This window comes from Mobula birostris, chromosome 2 (genome assembly GCF_030028105.1).
Source record: "Mobula birostris isolate sMobBir1 chromosome 2, sMobBir1.hap1, whole genome shotgun sequence".
Classification (NCBI taxonomy): domain Eukaryota; kingdom Metazoa; phylum Chordata; class Chondrichthyes; order Myliobatiformes; family Myliobatidae; genus Mobula; species Mobula birostris.
The window spans coordinates 46,864,617-46,886,295 of NC_092371.1; the positions used below are offsets into that span (position 1 = coordinate 46,864,617).

Genomic DNA, 21,679 nt, shown 5'->3' on the forward strand with positions numbered 1-21,679 from the left:
ACTATCTCTGCAGCTGCTTATGTTTCTGCACTTTCAAATTGCCTTCCCAGACCATGATGCAACCAGTAAGGGTACTTCCAATTGTATATTTGTGGAGGTTTGTGGGAGCGTTTGATGACAATAATTGAAAATAATGGACTACACCTGATCAAGATCTGATAGGATGCACTCTGTCATGGATAGCAAATTCACAGATTAGGTCTTCCACAACCCTCCAGTAAGTCCTGTCCTTCTTATACTCTTAGAAATGTAAAGACCCTGGTGCCTCTAACCAATGTTGGCTTTTACAGCTAAGGAGTGATTTTTGCAGTCTGCCAGTGTTTTAGGGACAGTTTGGGGAATAAGACCTCCTTGCTGTTCCCATGGACTTTGTGATACATTGAGCCAATGAGATTAGTCCTTAGCATCCAGACCAAGTAAGGACAAGAGATGCAGTTCTGAATATGTAGACCAGGTCCATAGGTCTAGCCTAGTACATGATTCAGTATAGACTGTTTTGGAATATCATGAAGTTTCAAAATGCCAGGTACAATCTGAGTCTATTTCATTCACTGCAGAATGCCACAGACTCCCGGTTTGCCTTTGGGTCTCTGTTATGGGCTGGATTAATCAGACCCAACAAGTCAAGTATCTAGGAGATGTGGTAATAAGTGTACAAGCACAGCAAAGTAGCTAATAGCTGATTTATTATCATGAAATAGAAGGTACAAATAAATCACACAAAATACTACAGTACATAGCAAGTCACAAAGATTTCCATGAAGATTTTAGGATTCATGATTTTCATTCACCACATGATTGCTGCTGTTGTCAGGAGGAACTCCTGAATTCTGGCATTCATGAAACCACCCCTGCGTCCTAGGCACTGATCGCGGTCTTCAGCCCTTAGCTGAAGTCCAGTGAAGCTGGAAAAGCCAGCACAATATATTCACAAGTTTCACAAGGCAGAGCAACCATGAAACAGATAAACATTTTGTTTATACATTAACTTAGCTTGGTTTCGTTCATTCAAACAACCCATGTGTCAACAGAGCTCTATGAAGAAGAAGTGTTTCTCGCAGGTCGGCAGCAGTTATTTAAAAAGTGAACTTCACGGGTGCTTGTCCATTGTACAGGGCCTATCAGCAGTGTCAACAGAACTCTACGAATTTAAAAAAAGTACAGAAGGGATAAGCAGAGCAGACATTGTCTGGAGTAAACTGGTGGTGAGAGTAGTAGCAGGTTTTGGCTCAAAAGAGGCGTCGGCTTTGAGTGAAGCGTCTCTAAAGTTTCTCTTTTTATCTTTCTTTCCTCTCTTACTGTACCATTTAAATGGCTGTGGTGTGTTCTTTGTGCCAGATGTCGGAGAACTGGGAGACCCAGAGTCTCCTGCGGAACTACATCTGTGTGAACTGCATCTGGCTGTAGCTCCTTGAAGACCGTGTTGGGGATCTGGAGCAGCAACTGGATGACCTTTGGCTTGTACGGGAAAATGAGGAGATAATTGATCAAAGTTACAGAGTAGTCAACCTGTAGTTGCAGGAGGCGAGTAGCTGGGTGACTGTCAGGAGAAATGGAAATAGACAGTTAGAGCAGAGCACCCCTGTGGCCATTCCCCTCAAAAATAAGTCTACTTATTTGGGTACTTTTGTGGGGAATGATCTCCCGGGAGAATGCCATGGTGACCGGGTTACAGGCACTGAGCATGGGTCCGTTGTGCAGAAGGGAAAGAGAGAGAAGAAGGGAGCAGTAGTGATAGGGGACTCAATAGTGAGGGGAACAGACAGGAGATTTTGTGGACGTCAATGGGACAGCCGAATGGTATGTTACCTCCCAGGTGCCAGGGTCAGGGATGTTTCAGATCACGTCCACAACATTTTGGAGAAGAAGTGGGAGCAGCCAGATATCTTGGTACATATTGATACCAGTGACATAGGAAGGAAAAGTAATATGGTTCTGAAAAGAGAATTCAGAGAGCTGGGTAGAAAGCTAAGAAATAGGACCTTCTGGGTAGTAATTGCTGGATTGCTGCCTCCGACACGCACCAGTGAGGGTAGAAACAGGATGATTTGGCAGATAAATGTGCAGCTGAGGAGCTGGTGCACGGGGCAGGGTTTCAGGTTCTTGGATCAATGGGATCTCTTCTGGGGGAGGTATGACTTGTTCAAAAGTGATGGGTTGCACCTGAACCCAAGGGTGACCAATATCTTTGTGGGCAGGTTTGTAGAACTGTTGGGGAGGGTTTAAACTAACTTGGCTGGAAGATTGGAACCAGAGTGAAGGGACTCAAGATAGGACAGATGGTAAAAAAGTAAAGGTAGTGTCTGATTGTCAGGAAGAGCAGGCAGGTGATGGGACTTAGTTGCAGCCAACAGGCTGAGTATCAAAACATTAGTGGTGCAAAATCAGAAAGTATAGCAAATACAGTACTCAAGGTGTTGTATCTAAATGTGCATAATATTAGAAATAAGGTGGATGATCTTGTTGCACTATAACAGATTGCCAGGTATGTGTCACAATGGCAGGGGCATGGGAGCAAGGGTGGACCCAAATGCAAGACACATCTTGTGAGTTTACTTAGATTTAGTTTATTGTACAATACCAGGAGAGCAAGACAGAAGCAGGAATAGTGAACAGGATAAGGACTCAGGACTACGACTAGGCTGGGACCAAGGGTCTGGGCTTGGACTCGGAATCAGCTCCCAGAACTAAAGGAGACATGAAGAGGCTAGGGTATGGACTCGGAGCCAGAGACTGGGCAAGGACCCAGTACCTGGGTCTTGCCTCGGTCTCGGACCCCAGAACCAGGCATGGACATGACATGGGCTAGGGCGAGGAGGAACATGGAAAAACAGAGCCTCGGTCACGGGAGAGTAGGTACATGGAACCATAGACACATACACAGAACAGAGAGCTGGGACCCCTCCTTGGGTACAGGACATAGGGCCGGGACTCATGACCCTCCGCGGGGCAACGGCAAGACAGCCTGACTTACCCCACGGAGGCGAGGACAGGACAAGACATGACTCCCCGCGGGGCAATGGCAAGACAGTCAGACTTACCCCACGGAGGCGAGGACAAGACAAGACAAGACCAACACGAATGAACACCAGACAGTACCTATTTAGCTCCGGTGATGGAACTAGACCGAAGTGCAGGTGGGGGCTGCAGACGAGGGTTAGAGGCAAGAGGGGCAGAGAAGGGATTCAGGCAAGGGGGTAGGACAGGAATCACAGACCGCCAGGGCCAGGACTTGACTCAGAACTGGGAAGACACCAGGGCTAGGACTTGACGTGGTACTTGGATGCCACCCAGAGCCAGGACGTGGACGTGGTACTTGGATGCCACCCAGAGCCAGGACTTGACTTGGAACCTCTGGGTAGTGGCGAGCTCTCGACTCGGCCCGGGAAAAGTAGACAGCGGTTCTTGATTCCCTCTGGCTGGTTAACTGATGGACCCACCTTGATGAGGAAACATTGCAGGCTCACTTCAGCGAGGTAACTGGACTGAGTTGCTCCAGTGAGGAAAGGCAAATTACCGGCACTCGCTTTGGCAGAGACTAGGCTTGCTCCGGCCAGATGACATCGGCACACAGTGACTTTGCAGACGTTCCCGCACCGAACGGCTGAAAGCCGGAGACTATAAACTACCGGTTCAGCCGAGTGTTAATTACCTCTAATCACCAAAGCCGAGGGACACAGGGAATCAACGTCCGGATTGTAATATAAACAAGGTAAATTTAAAGGGACCCCGATCCAGACCATGACAGTATGATGATGTGGCCATCACTGAATCGTGGCTGAAGGATGGTTGTAGTTGGGAGCTGAATGTCCAAGATTACACATTATATTGGAGGGATAGGAAGGTAGGCAGGGGGGTGGTGTGGCTCTACTCGTAAAGAATGACATCAACTAATGAGAAAGATGTGTCATAGGATCAAAAGGTGTTGAATCCTTGTGGGTTGAGTTAAGAAACTACAAGGGTAAAAGGACATTGATGACAGTTATATACAGGCCTCCCAACAGTAGCTGAGAGGTGGACCACAGGAAATAGAAAAAGCGAGTCAAAGGGGCAACATTTTGGTAGTCATGGGAGATTTTAACATGCAGGTCAATTGGGAAAATCAGGTTGGTAATGGACCTCAAGAGAGTGAGTTTGTTGAATGCCTAAGAGATGGCTTTTTAGAGCAATCTGTTGTTGAGCCTACTAGGGGATCAGCTATACTGGATTGGGTGTTACATAATGAATCAGAGGCGATTAGGGAGATTAAGGTAAAAGAACCCTTAGGAGCCAGTGATCACAATATGATTGAGTTCAACTTGAAATTTGATAGGGAGAAAGTGAAGTCTGATATAGCAGTATTTCAGTGGAGTAGGGGAATTACAGTGGTATGAGAGAGGATTTGGCTAAAGGAAATTGGAAGGAGCTGCTGGCAGGGATGTCAGCAGAGCAGCAATGGTGTGCATTTCTGGGAAAAATGATGAAGGTACAGGACATATGTATTTCAAAAATGTAGTACTCAAATGGTAAAATAGTATAACTGTGGCTGACAAGTCAAAACTACTGTAAAAGCAAAAGAAAGGGCATACAAAGCAAAAATTAGTGGGAAGTTTTTAAAAACCTACAGAGAGCAACTAAAAAAACCATTAGGGAAAAGATGAAATATGAAAGCAAGCTAGCAAAGAATATCAAAATGGATAGTAAAAGTTTTTTCAAGTATGTTAAAAATAAAAGAGAAATGGAAGTCTTTCATATGACCACTATAAAATGAGGCAGAAGAAATAATAACGGGGGACAAAGAGATGGCTGATGACCTAAATGAGTATTTTGCATCAGTCTTCACCGTGAAAGACACGAGCAATATGCCTGATATTCTGTGTGTGAAGGAAGAGAAATGGGTGCATTTACTATTACAAGAGAGAAGATGCTCAAAAAGCTGAAAGACCTAAAGGGACACAGGTCACCCAGACTTGATGAACTGCATCCCAGGGGTCTGAAGGAGGTAGCGTTACTGATTGTGGTGGCATTAGAAATGATCTTTCAAAAACCATTGGACTCTGGCATGGTGCCAGAGGACTGGAAAATTGCAAATGTCACTCCACTCTTAAGAAATGAGGAAGGCAGCAGAAAGGAAATTATAGACCAGTTAGCCTGACCTCAGTGGTTGGGAAGATGTTAGAGTCAATTGTTAAGGATGAGGTGATGGAGTACTTGGTGACACAGGACAAGATAGTACAAAGTCAGCATGGTTTCTTTCAGGGAAAATCCTGTGTGATGAACCTGTTGGAATTCTTTGAAAAGATTAAAAGTAGGATAGGTAAAGGGGATGCAGTGGATGTTGTATATTTGGACTTTCAGAAGGCCTTTGACAAGGTTCCACACATGAGACTGCTTACCAAGTTAAGAGCCCATGATATTACAGGAAAGTTACTAACATGACTAGAGCATTGGCTGATTGGTAGGAGGCAGCGAGTGGGAATAAAAGGATCCTTTTCTGGTTGGCTGCCAGTGACTAGTGGTGTTCTGCAGGGTTTGGTGTTGAGACAGCTTTTTATGCTGTATATAAATGATTTAGATGATGGAATAGATGGTTTTCTTGTCAAGTTTGCAAATGCTTGGTGGAGGGGCAGGTAGTGTTGAGGAAACAGGTGGCTGCAGAAGGACTTCAACAGATTAGGAGAATGGGCAAGAAAGTGGCAAATGAAATATAATGTTGGAAAATACATGGTCATGCACTTTGGTAGTAGAAACAAATGTGAGGTCTATTTTCTAAACAGGGAGAAAATCCAAAAATCTGAGATGCAAAGGGATTTGAGAGTCCTTGTGCAGAACACCCTAAAGGTTAACTTTCAAGTTGAGTTGGTGGTGAGGAAAGCAATGTTAGCAAATGCAATGTTAATAATTCATTTCAAGAGATCTTGAATACAAGAGCAATGATGTGATGCTGAGGCTTTATAAGGCACTGGTGAGGCCTCACCTTGAGTGTTGTGAAGAATTTTGGGCCTCTCATCTTAAAAAAGATGTGCTGGCATTGGAGAAGGTCCAGAGGACACTCACAGGAATGATTCCAGGAATGAAAGGGTTATCATGCGAGGAATATTTGATGGCTCTGGGTCTGTACTCGTTGGAATTCAGAAGGATGAAGGGGGATCTCATTGAAACCTTTTGAATATTGAAAGGCCTAGACAGAGTAGATGTGGAAAGGATTGTTCCCTTGGTGGGAAAATCTAGATTCAAGATTCAAAAAACTTTATTGTCATTCTAACCATACATCAGCTCTGCAGGGCAGAATGAGACAGCGTTTCTCAGGGGCAGTGCAATCATAACATAACAAACGCAACACTAAATAAAAAACATAACAATAAATAGTAAAACACAACAGCCACATGTCAGTTAAAATCAGTTATAAGTGTCCAGTGCAAGTTAAAAGTGTCCGAAGCAGAGTCGGTGGAGCAGCTATTTAGCAGTCTGACTGCCTGTGGGAGGAAGCTGTTTAGTAGCCTTGTGGTTTTAGTTTTGATGCTCCTGTAACATTTGCCTGATGGCAGAAGAACAGACAGTTCATGAGAGGGTGTGAGGGGTCTTTAATGATGTACCGTGTCTTCTGGAGGCATCGACTCTGAGAGAGGTCTTGGACAGAAGATAGGGAGACCCCAATAACCTTCTCTGCTCCCCTAACCACCCTCTGCAAGGCTTTTTTGTCGACAGCGCTGAAGCTGGAGTACCAGGTTGTGATGCAAAAGATCAGCACACTCTCAACCACGCCTCTGTAGAATGTAGTTAAGATGTTAGTGGGGAATGATGCTTGCTTAAGCTTCCTCAGAAAGTGCAATCTCTGCTGAGCCCGTTTCACAATCCGAGTGATCTTCCTGGACTAGGTGAGATTGTCCGAGATCTGCACCCCAAGGAACTTGATGTTTTCCACTCTCTCCACTGTGCAGCCTTGTCTAGGACAAGGGACATAGCCTCAGGATAAAGAGGCGCCTCTTTCAAAACAGAGATACAGAGAAATTTTTTTACCCAAAGGGTGGTGAATTTGTGGAATTTGTTGCCACAAGCAGCTGTGGAGGCTAGATTGTTAGGTGTATTTAAGGCAGAGATTGATAGGTTCTTGACTGGTCATGGCATCAAAGGTTACAGGGACAAGGCCTGTAACTGGGGCTGAGGAGGAGAAAAATAAAGGATCAGCCATGATTGAATGTGGAGCTGACTTCTTAGGCCAAATTCTGCTCCTATGTCTTATGGTCTTTGGTGTCCATCAACAGAGTGTTCATATATCAATTAGACATTGTAATAGGACTCTCACCATTTGTCTACTAATGCTTGTGACACAGCATTCTTCGGACATTCAAAAGGACATTAATGTTTACATATAAGCAAGAAGCCAGAATGTAGACACTAAGAAAAAAAATCCATCAACCTAGCTCTCAAAGTGACCAATAGATATTTAGTCATTAACAGACATCCCCATGTTAATGGTACCTGAGAATGAGAAAGAATCCAGTTACTATAAACAAAAATTCTACAGACATTAATAGACGTAGAGTATTTACCTTGTAGAGACACCTTCAGTTTAAGATGGCTCTGCTGAGGGTGAGCAACACCTTATTGGTGGAAAACAAAATAAAAAAATACAACTAAATACTGTATTAATAACACTTTCTGTAAAGTATTATGGTAAATGATCACCTCAAACAATGAAAAGGCAAGCAAGGATGTGGTTGACTCGAGGGTCAAAGTGTATGGGTGTCAGATGAAGTTGGAGAGAGGTCAAGGCAAGTTCAAGACCAAGTCGAAGTGAGGGTGACACATACTTGAGATGAAATTGGAGGTCAAGGTATGTTCAAAACAATGCAGAGCGGAGGAAAGTTGGAGAAAAGGAGGAGAGGCAGATTCAGGGCTCATACACTGAAACAGAGAGCAAGGTTTGATCAATCTAAGCATCAGGCCAATTTGGAAAGGTCGGGTACAGGCTAAAACGTGGCAGCAGGATCCAAGCCCAGGGCATATAAATGTGACAGGGTCTGAGTCTTAGAGCAAGGAACAACCCAACGTTTGGAACATATAAACACTGAGCCAGATGGATTGAAAAGGCTGGCTGCCGGGTCCAGAGGAGAGGGCTGGGCTGGTTCTGCTTGCTGTTCTGTAGCGGTTACTCTGCTCTTTGCTGCACTGAGACTGAAGTTGTAGGCCTGCACCATGCTTTCTGTCTGTGGGCTCCACGACGCTCATTCTGCTATGTGCTGAACTGAGGCTGCTGTAGCTTGTTCTGGCTGCTCCAGGCTTCATGTCTCAGGACTCACTTTTGTTCTAAATGCTACTTGCTTACTTTTATTGTTTGCACGATTTTTTTCTTCCTGCATATTGGGTGTTTGTCAGTCTTCTTTTCTTAATGGTTTGCTTTGGGTTTCTTGTTTTGTGGCTGCCTGTAAGGAGCAAAAATATCAAGGTTTTATAATGTATACATACTTTGATAATAAATGTACTTTGAATTTTGTACTTCATAAACATTACTCATTAACAGACCCACATGCAACAAGACCAGAAAGAGCTAAATTGGCATTTGTCATTCATTCCAAGTTTTACAAAATCTAACATGATAGAGACTCCCTCACAACTGATGACTGATCAGTTCATGAAAGTTGAAGGTTTGGGTTGTTGTATTTGATGCTCACAAAGGAAACGGAAGTTTCTAGATGCTGAAACCTGGAGCAAAGAAGAAACTGCTGGAGAAAACTCCAGTGGATCAGACAACATCTGTGATGGGAAATGGAGTGAAAGCATAGGGGAAAGGCAGCTACTAAAAAGAGGTGAGAGAATGGAGTGGGGCAAGAGCTGGCAAGTGATAGGTGGATTAAGGGTGATTGACAGATGGAGGAGTGAATGGTGGAAATAGCTTCAGAAGCTGAGAGATAATAGTTGGAGGAAACTAAAGGCTGCAGATGATGAACTCTCTTAAGAACAGAAAGTGGAGCATAAAACCAAATAAAGGTAGGGAAGACAGAAGGGAGGGGCCTTGTAGGGGTGTAACACTTGTCCTTACTCCTCCTCTCTCAGCACCATCCAAGAACCAAAGTAGCCCTTCCATCTGAGGGAGAGATTCATGTACACCTCCTCCAACCTTATCAATTCAACCTGGTGCTCTTGATGTGGCCTACTCTATACTGGTGACACCAAGGGCATACTAGATGTCTACTTCGCTAATCATCTGTGGTCTGTCTGCCATGAGCATTTGCAAGCTATTTTAATTCCTCTTTCTATTAACCTACTTACCTGCCATTCCTCAACCTCCTCCATTGCCGGGGCTAGGCCAAGCACAAACTAGAGGAGCAGCACCTCAACAGCACTGAGTAGTCAACAACCCAATGGCATGAACATTGAATTCTCCAATTTTAACTAGCCTGCTCACCACTGCCCTTTACTTTCACCTCCTGATCTATCTACCCAGTTCCTCCTCAATACTCCACTCACCTCTACCCCAATTGCATTCAGTTTCTTTCAATTTCTCCACCCACTTCATCATCTATCAACCACACACTCCTCCCACTGAGTCTTCTCACCCTAATGTTCCCATCTTCCCACCCCACCTCCCTTATTTAGTTTCATGATCCAGCTTCCTTTTCTATCAAATTCCATTATCTGTAACCCTTTGTTCCCAGTTTCACAAATTGTATTATGGTATCTCAAATAATGCATATATCAATTTTAGAATGCTGCAGTCAAATATAGGACAAGACAACCAGAGGTACAGCCCTGTGGAACCAATTTTTGAATAACTTAATAATGTTTCAAGAAGTTCTCTAAAAAGACTGATCCACAAGGAAAGAGTAATAAAGACAGAATGTCTGCATTTCACATGTTTACTGTAATCATGTTGCCCAATGAGTCAATATGGATAACTTCCATATTTGTTCATTCAGCTGCTAAAGCTGCCCATGGAATGTTTAATGAGGGACAATTTTAGTCATCTCTACCTCGAGCTTATTCTTTAAAAAAATTAATCATGCATAAAGTAGAAAGTGAAGGCTTAGAAATTGATTTCTTTCTTTGGATTCAAAGGATCCATAGTAGATTTATTATCAAAAATGTGTAAATTATATAACCTTGAGATTTGACTGCCTATGAGGTGTGTGACGAGAATACACATAGATGTTAGCTGTCCTGAGATCAGCAGTTGGTCTGCCACCTGTCCTCAGGGGAAGGAGAGATAAGGAACAATGAAGCAGCATCTGGAGATGTGTAATGAAGGGACGGGAGAGAGAGCTGTCTAGAGCAGCTCCCCCTTTGAACCCTGAACTGTTTGAAGTGATGGACAGGCGATCTGGAGATGTGTAATGAAGGGACGGGAGAGAGCACTGTCTGGAGTGGCTCCCCCTTTGAACCCTGAACTGCTTGAAGTGATGGACAGGCGATACCCCAGCAGGGGGATAAAAAGGGACAGGTTCGCTAAGGCAGGACACACACGACACCCGAGGTAACGAGACCCTGGAAGCGGTGCGCCTCTCACGAGTCGTTGGGAAGTACCGGACCTTAAACGCACAGGGTGGAAAGGTACGATCAGCGGGAACCCAGTGTGTGTCCACCCTCGCTTGGGTGCCGGGTTCACTGCAGAGGATTGACCGCATCTGGAGGAGGGGTCACAGTCAGTGACCTCAGGTGACATCACAAAGGACCCGCCCGAAAGCTGCTTGTGAGCAATATCACCGGTCTGTGAGTGGAAGCCGTCTCTGAATGATCAGTCCTTCTCTCTCCCCCCCTCCCCCCCCAACGGTGTCCATCGCCATGGCAACGATTACTGCGAACTGAACTATTAAATCGAACTGGACTTTTGTGTCACTTTGAAATTGGTCATTTACCACTAGACAATGATAGAACTTGATTGATGCTGTTATCTTAATTCTGTGCACATGTGTTTATCATTGCTGAACTGTTGCATTTATTATCCTTTCGATTACTGTGTGGCTTGTTTCTTTAATAAAACTTTCTTAGTTCTAGTAATCCAGACTCCAACTGAGTGATCCATTTCTGCTGGTTTGGCAACCCAGTTACGGGGTACGTAACAGGTGCCACAAAGCAACAAACCTGGAAGAACCCAATTAAAAATAGACCAGCATCCAATGCGTAGAGAAAGCAGAAAAAACTCAAATCATGCAAACAACAGCATACCAAACCAAACTGAGTCCATAGACCCAGAGCCCAGAGTGGCTGGTCTAGGTCTGTAGCCTCTATCTCAGTTCATCACATCACACAGCAGGGCAAATCGCTTGCAGACATGAAGCGCATAGCAGCCGGAGCAGTCTCACAGCCTCAGCATCGTGGAGATAGGAGTAAGTATCACAGGAGAGAGAGTGGATCCGGCCCGACCCTTGCCTCCAGACCTGATGCACTGCCTTTTCAGTTTATTTGGACCGGTGTTTAAATTGTCCAAACATCGGATTGCCCCTGTAGCAGCGATACGCTCTGGGCTTGGACCCTACCACCCAGCCCAAGACCATTCTCAACCTTTCCTAATCAGCTTGGCACTTAGATCTAGTCAACTTCACTCCCTGTTTAGGTAGGTGGGCTCTGAAATTCATCAGCATCAACTCCTCTCCAATTTGCTTGCTCAAGATTCATCTCAGACTCTGACACCATCTCGACCATGCCTCGAACTTGCTTCTCCTCAAGCATGCCGCACTTCGACTTTGCATCGCACCGGCACAGCTCGACCCTCGAGTCAGCCGCGCCTTTGTTCGCTTCTTCAGTGTTCGTGGTGATAGTTCAACAGAATTTACCACAGAAACCGAGTTATTTATAAAGTATGTAGTCATATTTCTTCCCTTCTTAACCACCAGTAACCTATTGCCTGACTTTAGTGTCATCTTAAACCAGATGTTCTTTCACAGTAAGTTTTTAAAGGAAAGGAACTTATGTACCTCGATGATCAGTACACCAATCTTTCATAAAATAACACATTTTTTGTTTTAGTCATTCATACTGTTTCCCAATTACTATTTGCAACTACTTCTTGCACATTGTCTTGAGATCTCTTTGGAAATTACGAGTAGCTATGGGACATTGGAATATTAAGCAGTTTTGGTAGATATATCAGTTCAGGAGGTTGATTACATTAACATAAAAAGCATTGAAAATGAGTGACATACTCTTACACACTCTGATCTTGAACTACATGCCTGTTTTGCAGCACTTTGCAAATCTGCTATTCATGGAGTGAATGGGTAATTCCCCTGCTACACCACCCTGGTTCTCATTGTGTTATAAGTGACTGGCTTTAATTTGGTACATGCAATATTCAGGAATTGTTTGAAGATGATCAAAACGAAAAACCAGAAATTAAGAAGAACATTGAAGGACGAAGTATTTTAAAATCTGAAGTTCGTAATGCAATAAATAAGATGAGAAAAGGAAAGACAGCAGATCCTGATGAATTAGTAATAGAACACATTATTGCCCTTGAAGATTATGGAATTGAAAAACTTACTGATTTAATCAATGACATTTGTGAGACTGGAATAATACCAGAAGAGATGAAAAAAAATCAGTATTTATCACTCTTCCTAAGAAACCTGGAGCAATAGAATGTCAATTACATAGGACCATAAGTTTAATGAGTCATATCACTAAGATACTTTTAAGAATTTTGATGACAAGATCTAAAAGTAAGATACAACCTGAGACAGGTAAAGAACAATGTGGTTTTGTGAAAGACAAAGGAACAAGAAATGCGATATTGATGTTAAGGATACTATCATAATGAGCTATTCAAATGCAAAGAGATTTGTTTGTTTGTTTTATCGACTACACAAAAGCGTTTGATAAAGAAGCACAATAAGTTATTCGAAATATTACAGTAAACTCTAGATCTAGATTTGAAAGACCTCCGCCTAATTAGAAATCTGTACTGGGAACAAACTGCTGCTGTAAGAATAGATGGAGAAGTGAGTCAGTTTATGAAAATCAAGTGAGGCGTTAGACAAGGGTGTGTTTTCTCCCTGATTTGTTTAATATGTACAGTGAAACAATATTACAAAAAATGAGACATCTTGGGAATCAAAGTTGGCGGTGAAAACATCAATAATTTCAGATATGTGGATGACACTGTTAAATGCAAGTACGGAGGAAGAACTACAAAACTTAATTGATATAGTTGTTGAAGGAAGTGCAAAAATGGGTCTATCAATTGTAAAAAGACAGTATGTATGGTGATATCCAAAAAGGCGGCGAATCCTATCTGCAGGCTGATAATAAACAGGACAGACATAAAACAGGTACAGAACTTTTGCTACTTACGAAGCTGGGTAACATCAGATGGCAGGTGAGACATGGACTTCAAAAGAAGAATAGGGATGGCAAAAGACACCTTTACCGGAATGAAGAGTATACTGACCATCACTAAACTAAGCATGACAATCCACCTCAGAGCACAAAAATGTTACGTTTATCCAGTTATGTTATATGGCTCAGAATGTTGGACAATATCTAGTAACATGAGGAAACAAATTGAAGCAGCAGAGATGTGGTTTTTGAGGAGGATGCAAAGAATATCATGGACAAAACGAATATCTAGGGAGGATGTCATGAACAGAGCAAACACAAAAAGAGATGTATGAGATCATGAAAAGGCAACGTGACTTCATTGGACATGTGATTAGGAAAGAGGAGTTAGAATGCATGGTAATTTTGGGAAAGATTGAAGGGAAGAACGTAAGAGGAAGGCAAAGACGAATGATGATGGAGACAGCAGCCAGAGAACTGGAAATGAATACCAATGAATTGATCCACTTAACCGGAAACAGGAGTCTGTGGGCCATGGCAGTCAAAGCCCAAACTGGGCACGGCACCTGATGATGATGATGATGATAATGATGATGATGATGAATATGCAACTATCATCCACTCACTATTTTCTGGTGGAATTTATTGGGATGTTTTCTGAAATTTTTTTTCAGTAAATTAATATTGTTTGTTCTTAAATCTAGTTATTTTGTTATCACATTAACAGACTCTGCTCATTAGATATTGTTTTGATATTGTCAACAGTGTCCAAATTGCAACACAGAAATAGGCATACAACAGGAATTCTGCAGATGCTGGAAATTCAGACCATAACCTCGTGCTAGCGAAGCTGGATGTTCCAGTTTACCGTGACCAGCCATACAACAGGAACGCTTGGTGTTACAACAAAGCCAACTCTCAAGATATGCGTGGTCATCTTTCATCAACTGACTGGTCTAGCATTCTCAAAGACAAGCACCCTGAGAAGGCTTGCACCAAGCTTACAGAAGTTATATGCAAGGCCATGGACATTCACATTCCCAGCAAAATTGTTACTAAGAAGACTGGCGATAAAGTATGGTTTGATGACAAGTGCAGACGAACAGCAAAGAATCTTCGTCTCTACCACCATCTAAAGAAGCGCAACACCCCTGCTAATAAGGAGAAGTTTGCACAGGCTAGGCAGTCATACAATCGAGCAGAGAGACAAGCCATATAACAGGAATGTTTGGTGTTACAGAGACAAAGTGCTATCTCTTTCTTCAGTTAGTCCTGACGAAGGGTCTCGGCCTGAAACGTCGACTGCACCTCTTCCTAGAAATGCTGCCTGGCCTGCTGCGTTCACCAGCAACTTTGATGTGTGTTGCTTAACCAGTGGTAACCTTAGCAGCAAGAAGTTGTGGAATGTTGTGAGCTCCCTCTCTGGAAGAACAGGCCACTCTGACATCCCTGTCATTGAGCACAATGGGTCTGCACGTACAATAGCAAAGGATAAGGCCAATGTTTTCTGTCGGGCTTTTGCAGATAAATGTCGGCTCGCAAATGTTAACGACTAGCCAGCAAATGTCAAGCAGCTTACTACCACCTCGCTGAAAAAAATCACCTTCAAACCTAAAGACATCAGAAAAATTATGCAACAGCTTCAGCCTGATAAAGCATCTGGCCCTGACCAGATTCCAACTAGGGTCTTAAAGGAACTTGCGAGTCCTCTCTGCCACCTCTTCCAGCTATGCTTCTCGACTGGTGTATTCCCAGAACAACGGAAAATAGCATCAGTAACACCAGTACACAAGCAGGATTCCAGGGCTGATCCTACAAATTACCGCCCCATGTCCTTACTCAGTGTCATCAGCAAGGTAATGGAAGCAGCAGTCCACAAACAAGTTCAGAACTACCTACGCTGTAACAACTTAATTTCAAGTAGGCAGTATGGATTTAGACCTGATCACAGTACAGCCGATCTTCTCACCACCGTATCTCAAACGTGGAACACCTTCTTAGATAAAGGTGGAGAAGTGTGTGTCATAGCCCTGGATATCAAAGGAGCATTTGACAAGGTCTGGCATAATGGACTCTGTGTTAAGCTGAGATCCAAAGGAATATCTGGAAAGCTGCTTAGATGGCTGCAGATCTACCTTCATGGATGGACCATCAAAGTTGTTATCTCTGGTCAGGCTTCTGATTCTTCAACCATCAATGCATCTGTACCATAGGGTTCAATACTTGGGCCACTTCTGTTTTCCATCTTTATTGATGACTTGGTTGATGCATGCAATAACGAGCTATACCTGTACGCTGATGACTCCACACTATTTGCACCAATTATAGCAGGAGAGAGTAAGACAGTGGCAGCAGGCCTGAACAGGGATCTTGACAGGATGAAAGCCTAGGCAGACAACTGGAATGTCACCTTTGAGCCTACTGAGTGCAAGGCAATGGTGATGCCTAGGAAGAGGAATCCATCTAACCCCGATCTGTATTTTGGGAACTGCAAGCTGAATTTAAAGGAGGTAGTAATCCTTGGAGTTAATATTGACAGCAAGTTGGTGTGGGATAAACTCCTTTGCACTATTTCAAACAAGGCTGGACAAAGGCTTGGAGCACTGCAGAAAGTAGCATCCAAACTAGACAGAGGGCAGAGCCATAGTTTACAAAGCCCAGGTACAAAGTATCATGGAGTATGCCTGCTTATCATGGATGAATGCCTTAGAGTGTCCTCAGCCAGCTTGATTCCATTCAAAGAAAGGCTCTCAGAATTACAGGTGTAGATAAAGCCACAGCTCGTGAGAAGCTAGCCATCAATAGCTTACACCACAGACGACAGGTTGCTACGGCTACTGTGCTATACAAAATGCACACCAGCCACAGCCCTGCAGACCTTCATGCCATGCTGCCTTCATTTTATGAGAGACGGCGCACCACACGATCAAGTTTGTCAATGCCTGTTCATGCTGTTTCTATGCCTGATGCAAGAACCTACACACTGGATAGAAGCTTCCTTTACTATGCTATCAGAATTTGGACCAGCCTTCCAAATGCTGTGGTTGGAAACATCTGCGACGATGGGGGTCTAAGCCTTCAAGAGTCGAGTGCACAAACATCTATCATCTCTGGGAGGGAAGTCACATGCTTCTTCATAAGCTATCATGAAGGGGACCAGGATGGCAATGCTTGGTTGTTGGTAAGGTAGGGTTAATACCTGACTTTCAAGAGCACTTGCGTGTTATGTTCCAGCTGGACTTAGTCCTTAAGCTGCTGGAGAACAGTGCAGAAAGAACAGGTGCTGTTTTCTCCCGGTAAGGATTAGTTATTATTCCAAGTGCTCTTGCCACGATTTGTCACCCTGCAACCTTATCTTTCAATCTCTTTGAATTATACAGGACAGCATGTATATAAATGTCTCTCTCCAGCAGACTTCATCATGATCATTACTCCAGTATTTCTACTATTTTTTAAATGTTTCTTAATTGTACATATGATTTTTTTTTGTGTTCTATCGCTGAGCAGCAGTGAACCATCTGATTGGCCTATCAGAGTTCTCTTTGGGAACTAGTTGACTTGATCAGCATTTCTGATCTGGCTATTGTTCATGATTGCACTTAATAAAAAAAATCTCCTATGTGCTAGATCATTAAACTCCACAGTATGTTTAAGTAGGCTGTGTTAGCTTTTTTAATTTAAATTTAGAAATTCTTTCCTGGATTTGGGAAATCTTGTAGCCAAAGCCACAAGGAAATCTTCAGGAAAGAGCAAGTACCTTTCTAGGATTACTTGGATGAGAAGGAGTAAAAGGTTAGCCCACTAGCTAACCATCTGCCAATGTCACTTCCTACTGAGATCACATACCCATCTTTTCTCCAATCTACTGTGAGTTCATGCAATCACTCTACATTTCAGGCAAGCCCATACATTTCTCCTCTACCTCAGCTCATAATATTTCGTCTAACAACATTCTTTGCCTGCCAGAGATACAGAACTGTCAGTCAGGATGGCTTCCGAGAGAGGAAAGTGTTTAACCAAAACCACAGCAATTCTGGAATGCTGGGCTTCTGAAACAAACAGAACTTCTCCCTAATGATTGCAAGTGAATTTTAGAGCCATTTTTCTGGTAATTTCAATAGTGGGATGTTAATGTTACTAGTGACATTCGGTGCCATGGTAGTGACGCTATTACTGTTCAGGGAATTAGAGTCCAATTCCAGGGCCGTCTGTAAGGGTTTGTACCTCCTCCCCATGGACATGTTGGTTTCCTCCCATGTTCCAAAGATGTACTGGTTAGTAGGTTAATTGGTCATTGTAAATTGTCCTGTGATTAGATTAAGTTTAAATAGGTGGGTTGCTGGATGATGAGGCTCATTGGGTCAGAACAGCCTCTTATGCACTGTATACACTGTTGAAGAAAGGAAAACCAAGATTGAGCAGTTTATTCAACAACCTATGTTGGTAATAAGCTATTGATATTTCCAGCCACAATAAACCTTTGTCTTTTCCTTTCTTGAGAAAGTCACAAGAAATGAAAGTGCCAATAAAAGTTCTAATTGAATTTCTTTTTAAACGCAAGACCTGAGTAGAGCAAATATTATGGAGGAATGTACAATACAGATCAATTAAAACAATTCTCATGTTAAGCAAAATAAATAATTTCAGCAGTTCAGCTATATTCATGAATTTCATTGTAGTTCTACTTATTGAATGGAGTTGATGGAGAGGATGAATGAAGAGGGAAAGTATATTTCTCTCCTTTGTTTCTTCTGCTGGTTCTCTTGAGCTCAGTTATTTGTTTATCTGTGCTTTATGGTCTGAATGATTTTAAAGCTGTGGTTGTTATATTGTGCCTTTGAGTTGGAAGGCTGGGGTTCAGGTCCTATTCCAGAAAAACTTGCACATGCTGCCTGCAATAGTAAAGAAGGAGTGCACTGCAAGAAATGCCTTGAAGGAGAGATGAGGAATTACACAGAATCCAGGTCTATGGATTTTGTCTACACTTCTCACTGCTTCAATAAAGCAGCCAACATAATCATAGATCCCACCCACTCTGTACCTTCTCTCTTCAATTGTATCCCCTCTTCCACTGGGCAGAAGATACAAAAGCATGTAGCATTAGGCTCAAGGACAGCTTCTACCTACTGTTATAAAAGACTCTTGAATGGCTCCTTAGAATGTTAAGATTAATTCCTGACCTCAAAATCTACATCATTATGATCTTGCACTTTATTATTTACCGACACTGGAGAGGAAAATTCAAAAATGTGAGATGCAAAGAGACTTGGGGGTCTTTATGTAGGATTCGCCAATAGTTAATTCACAAGTTGAATCTGCGATATGGAAAGCCTATGTAATATTAGCATTCACTTCGAGAGGAGGAGATTATAAAACTAAGGATGTAATGTTGAACCTTCCTGAGGCACAGGTGAGGCCTCACTGGGAGTATTGAGTATTTTTGGGCCCTTTATCTAGGGATGAATAAGCGAGCATTGTACAGGGTTCAAAGGAGGTTCACAATAATGATTCCGAGATTGAACTGCTTATCATATGAGGAGCGTTTGATGGTTCTGGGTCTGTACTCACTGGAATTCAGAAGAATGAGGGGAAGACCTCATTGAAACCTAATAAATATTGAAGGGCCTAGATAGTGTGGATGTGGAGATGATGTTTCCTATGGTGGGGGAATCTATGACCAGAGGACGCAGCCTCAGAATAGAGGGATGTCCATTTGGAACTGAGATGAGGAGGAATTTCTTTAGTCAGAGAGTGGTGAATCTGTGGAATTCATTGCCACAAGTAACTGTGGGGGACAAGTCATTGGGTATATTTAAGGCAAAGGTTGATAGATCCTTGATTATTCAAGGCATGATGGAATGCAGGGAGAAGGCAGGAGACTGGGGCTAAGAGAGAAATAGCAGCGCAGACTTGATAGGCCAAATGGCATAATTCTGCTCCTATATCTTAGGGTCTTAAGATAATTTTGATCAGAAAAAAGTCTGTTACTGGATGGCTAAACTGTTCATGCAGTAGCTGCTCTATGTAATGAGCAAGAGAAACGTAAGGTCCCATTCATGACTTTTTTTAATCACATAAGTTTGTGGATGGTGCTTGGAGTATTCCTACATTTTAACTCTTACAAATATATACTGAACTACAACAAAGTACACAGAACATCCAATAAGATTAATATTTTGATTCTACTGACCTCACAATGATAGATTCTGATTATAGAGAAAATATTTCATTGCATGTTGGATATTTAAGGGAATCTAGGTATTATAATGCAAGAGAGGATTACATACCTGTTTTATTGATAGAACATCCAATATATTTCTTTCAGGGAGTACACAGAGTGTTGTGATATCAGGTACCTGGGACATTAACCACTAAACCTTCATCACATTTTGTGTGAGCTTTACAAGGTTCTGAACTAGACCATGTTGAAGAGAAAAAGCCATCAGAACATTGTTCACAGATTGTGTCTTCGAAAGCCATTCCTAGGAAACACAAAATACATGGGTCCAGTTATAACTCAGGAGAAAGGAAATTCCTTTTAGAAATACGTAATTTTATTGAATATTCTACTTGGTATTCCAATCTCAGTCTAACACATTTGTGGTCTATAATGAATTTAGGAACCCCATTATTTGACACATAAAGTAGAAAAAAAGAAAACTATTTTTCTGTTTGAATATAATCTCTTATATACGAACCCATTATATTTCACGTTTACAAAAAACATATACATTCTATAGGTTAAAATGACAGCCAAATTCAGCTTTAATTCTGAGAATACATTAACACGTACTGATTTAGCAGTGGAATTCTGTCTTCCAGGATAAGACCACTATCTGTACATATCTTTACAGTTTCCCACACATCCTTATATAGCAACTTATGCACATCATGATTTCCAGAAAAAAATAAATGTATTATATTTCCTGAAAAGAATCCACAGGTATCAATACAACAGGTGTTAGATAAGGATCCATTAATGGAGATACTCAATTTACCTGCTTTAGTCACCCCAGAACCAGCGGGGCACACCTTGTGTTTCAGGCAGAATTCAAACTCTAAGTAATAACCAGGTTTGCATTCGCAAACTCTGTTATGTGTGGAGTTACATTGTTGCTTTTCGTACTGATGCTCCACACAGAAAACGTTACAGTAACGACATTTCCGAAGATAATTCCAGTACTGAGTATAATGCAAGTCTGGGCAGGACCCACATATTGTTGGATGTGAACTGGTATAGTGCTTTTCTACAAACGTCCCCGATGGGCACTTCTCACATATCACCAGCTGACCAATTATTTCATCTGTTCTTTGGTAAGTAGGTTTGACTTCTAACAGAACAGCTGAGCTTGAAATAATTCCTCCGAGTGCAATACAGTTGAAGTACTGTAGAGGAAATTATAATCAAGCAATTATTCAATCATTCATTGCCATTACATCCGAAATAATTTTAGACAAAATACCCCCTTTGTTTGCCTGTTTTTAGAAATTATAACACTTCAAAATGTACCAAAAGCACTCAGCCGTTTCATTCTCCAATAGACACACAGGAACGATAAGCCGAATGGCAGCCTGGTTCAATGAAGTACAACTCAGATATGTAAGTTATTAAAGTTATTAATACTTCAGCATTAGGGTTTCCGACTTAAGATCCTGAAAATTAGTTGACTCCAAACATTTCCACACCATAAGCACAAAACCTGCACTATAAGTCCAAAAGAATTTGACTAGCTGGGGCTCTAAACTAGGGATGACACCTCTGACACACTGCAAGCTCTCCAAACAAGAGGTACTGCAGACTTTGATCGAGCTGTAAAACTTAATCTGTTTCACGAGCGGAATTACACAGATAACCACCAAAATCTTTGAAGCACAATTTAAGTAATCTAAGGCACAGATTCTCCTACCAGCAAAATGCTTAGTCAGTAGCGCTGCCACGTAATATTTTATAGTTCAGCACATAATTGATTATATTGAAGACAATATAAGAAAGAAAAATGTTTATATATAAAAGACTTTCAATTATTAAATGTTGGTAAAGTTGCTAAAAAAAATAGGAACAGCATGACACTTTAAACGTTTCCGAACTACGGTTTAAACATTTGTGAATGCAGAGTCAACAGCAGCGAAACCTTTCATCGCTTACCTTGAAGAACATGTTTGTTAGTTTGGGATTAATTCAACTATTGAAGACCCTGATATTCGCGTCATTTATAGTGCTGCGATTACGTAAGGAATCATTCATTGCGAAATCATGACATTTCATAGATTGAAAGGAAGAAGGAAATGGTTGATGGGATTTCGCAGTATTCCTATAGTTTACTTTAAAAAAAAATCACTTTTTGGGAACCGGTATCAAAAGATTACAAGAGTGACCGCGCAGTTATAATTCCTGGAACATGACTGGTCTGGGTCTAAGACAAAT

General features: G+C 42.1%; 1 protein-coding gene across 3 annotated transcripts; it reads right to left on the bottom strand.

Moving 5' to 3' along the window:
• Positions 1-698: 698 nt before the first annotated feature.
• On the bottom strand, positions 699-21,422 carry LOC140186226 (tumor necrosis factor receptor superfamily member 6B-like). 3 transcript variants are annotated; one of them, XM_072240247.1, is made up of 5 exons: positions 21,401-21,422; positions 20,253-20,640; positions 19,542-19,736; positions 8,309-8,405; positions 699-1,540 (listed from the first exon to the last, which is right to left on the bottom strand). In XM_072240247.1, exons 1-3 carry the CDS (start codon positions 21,410-21,412, stop codon positions 19,603-19,605), a joined length of 534 nt encoding a protein of 177 aa, XP_072096348.1. In that variant the 5' UTR covers positions 21,413-21,422; the 3' UTR covers positions 699-1,540; positions 8,309-8,405; positions 19,542-19,602. The 3 variants fall into 3 exon arrangements, with proteins under 3 accessions (XP_072096348.1, XP_072096338.1, XP_072096329.1); XM_072240237.1 differs by having other exon boundaries at positions 699-7,583; XM_072240228.1 differs by having other exon boundaries at positions 699-8,405.
• Positions 21,423-21,679: the final 257 nt, after the last annotated feature.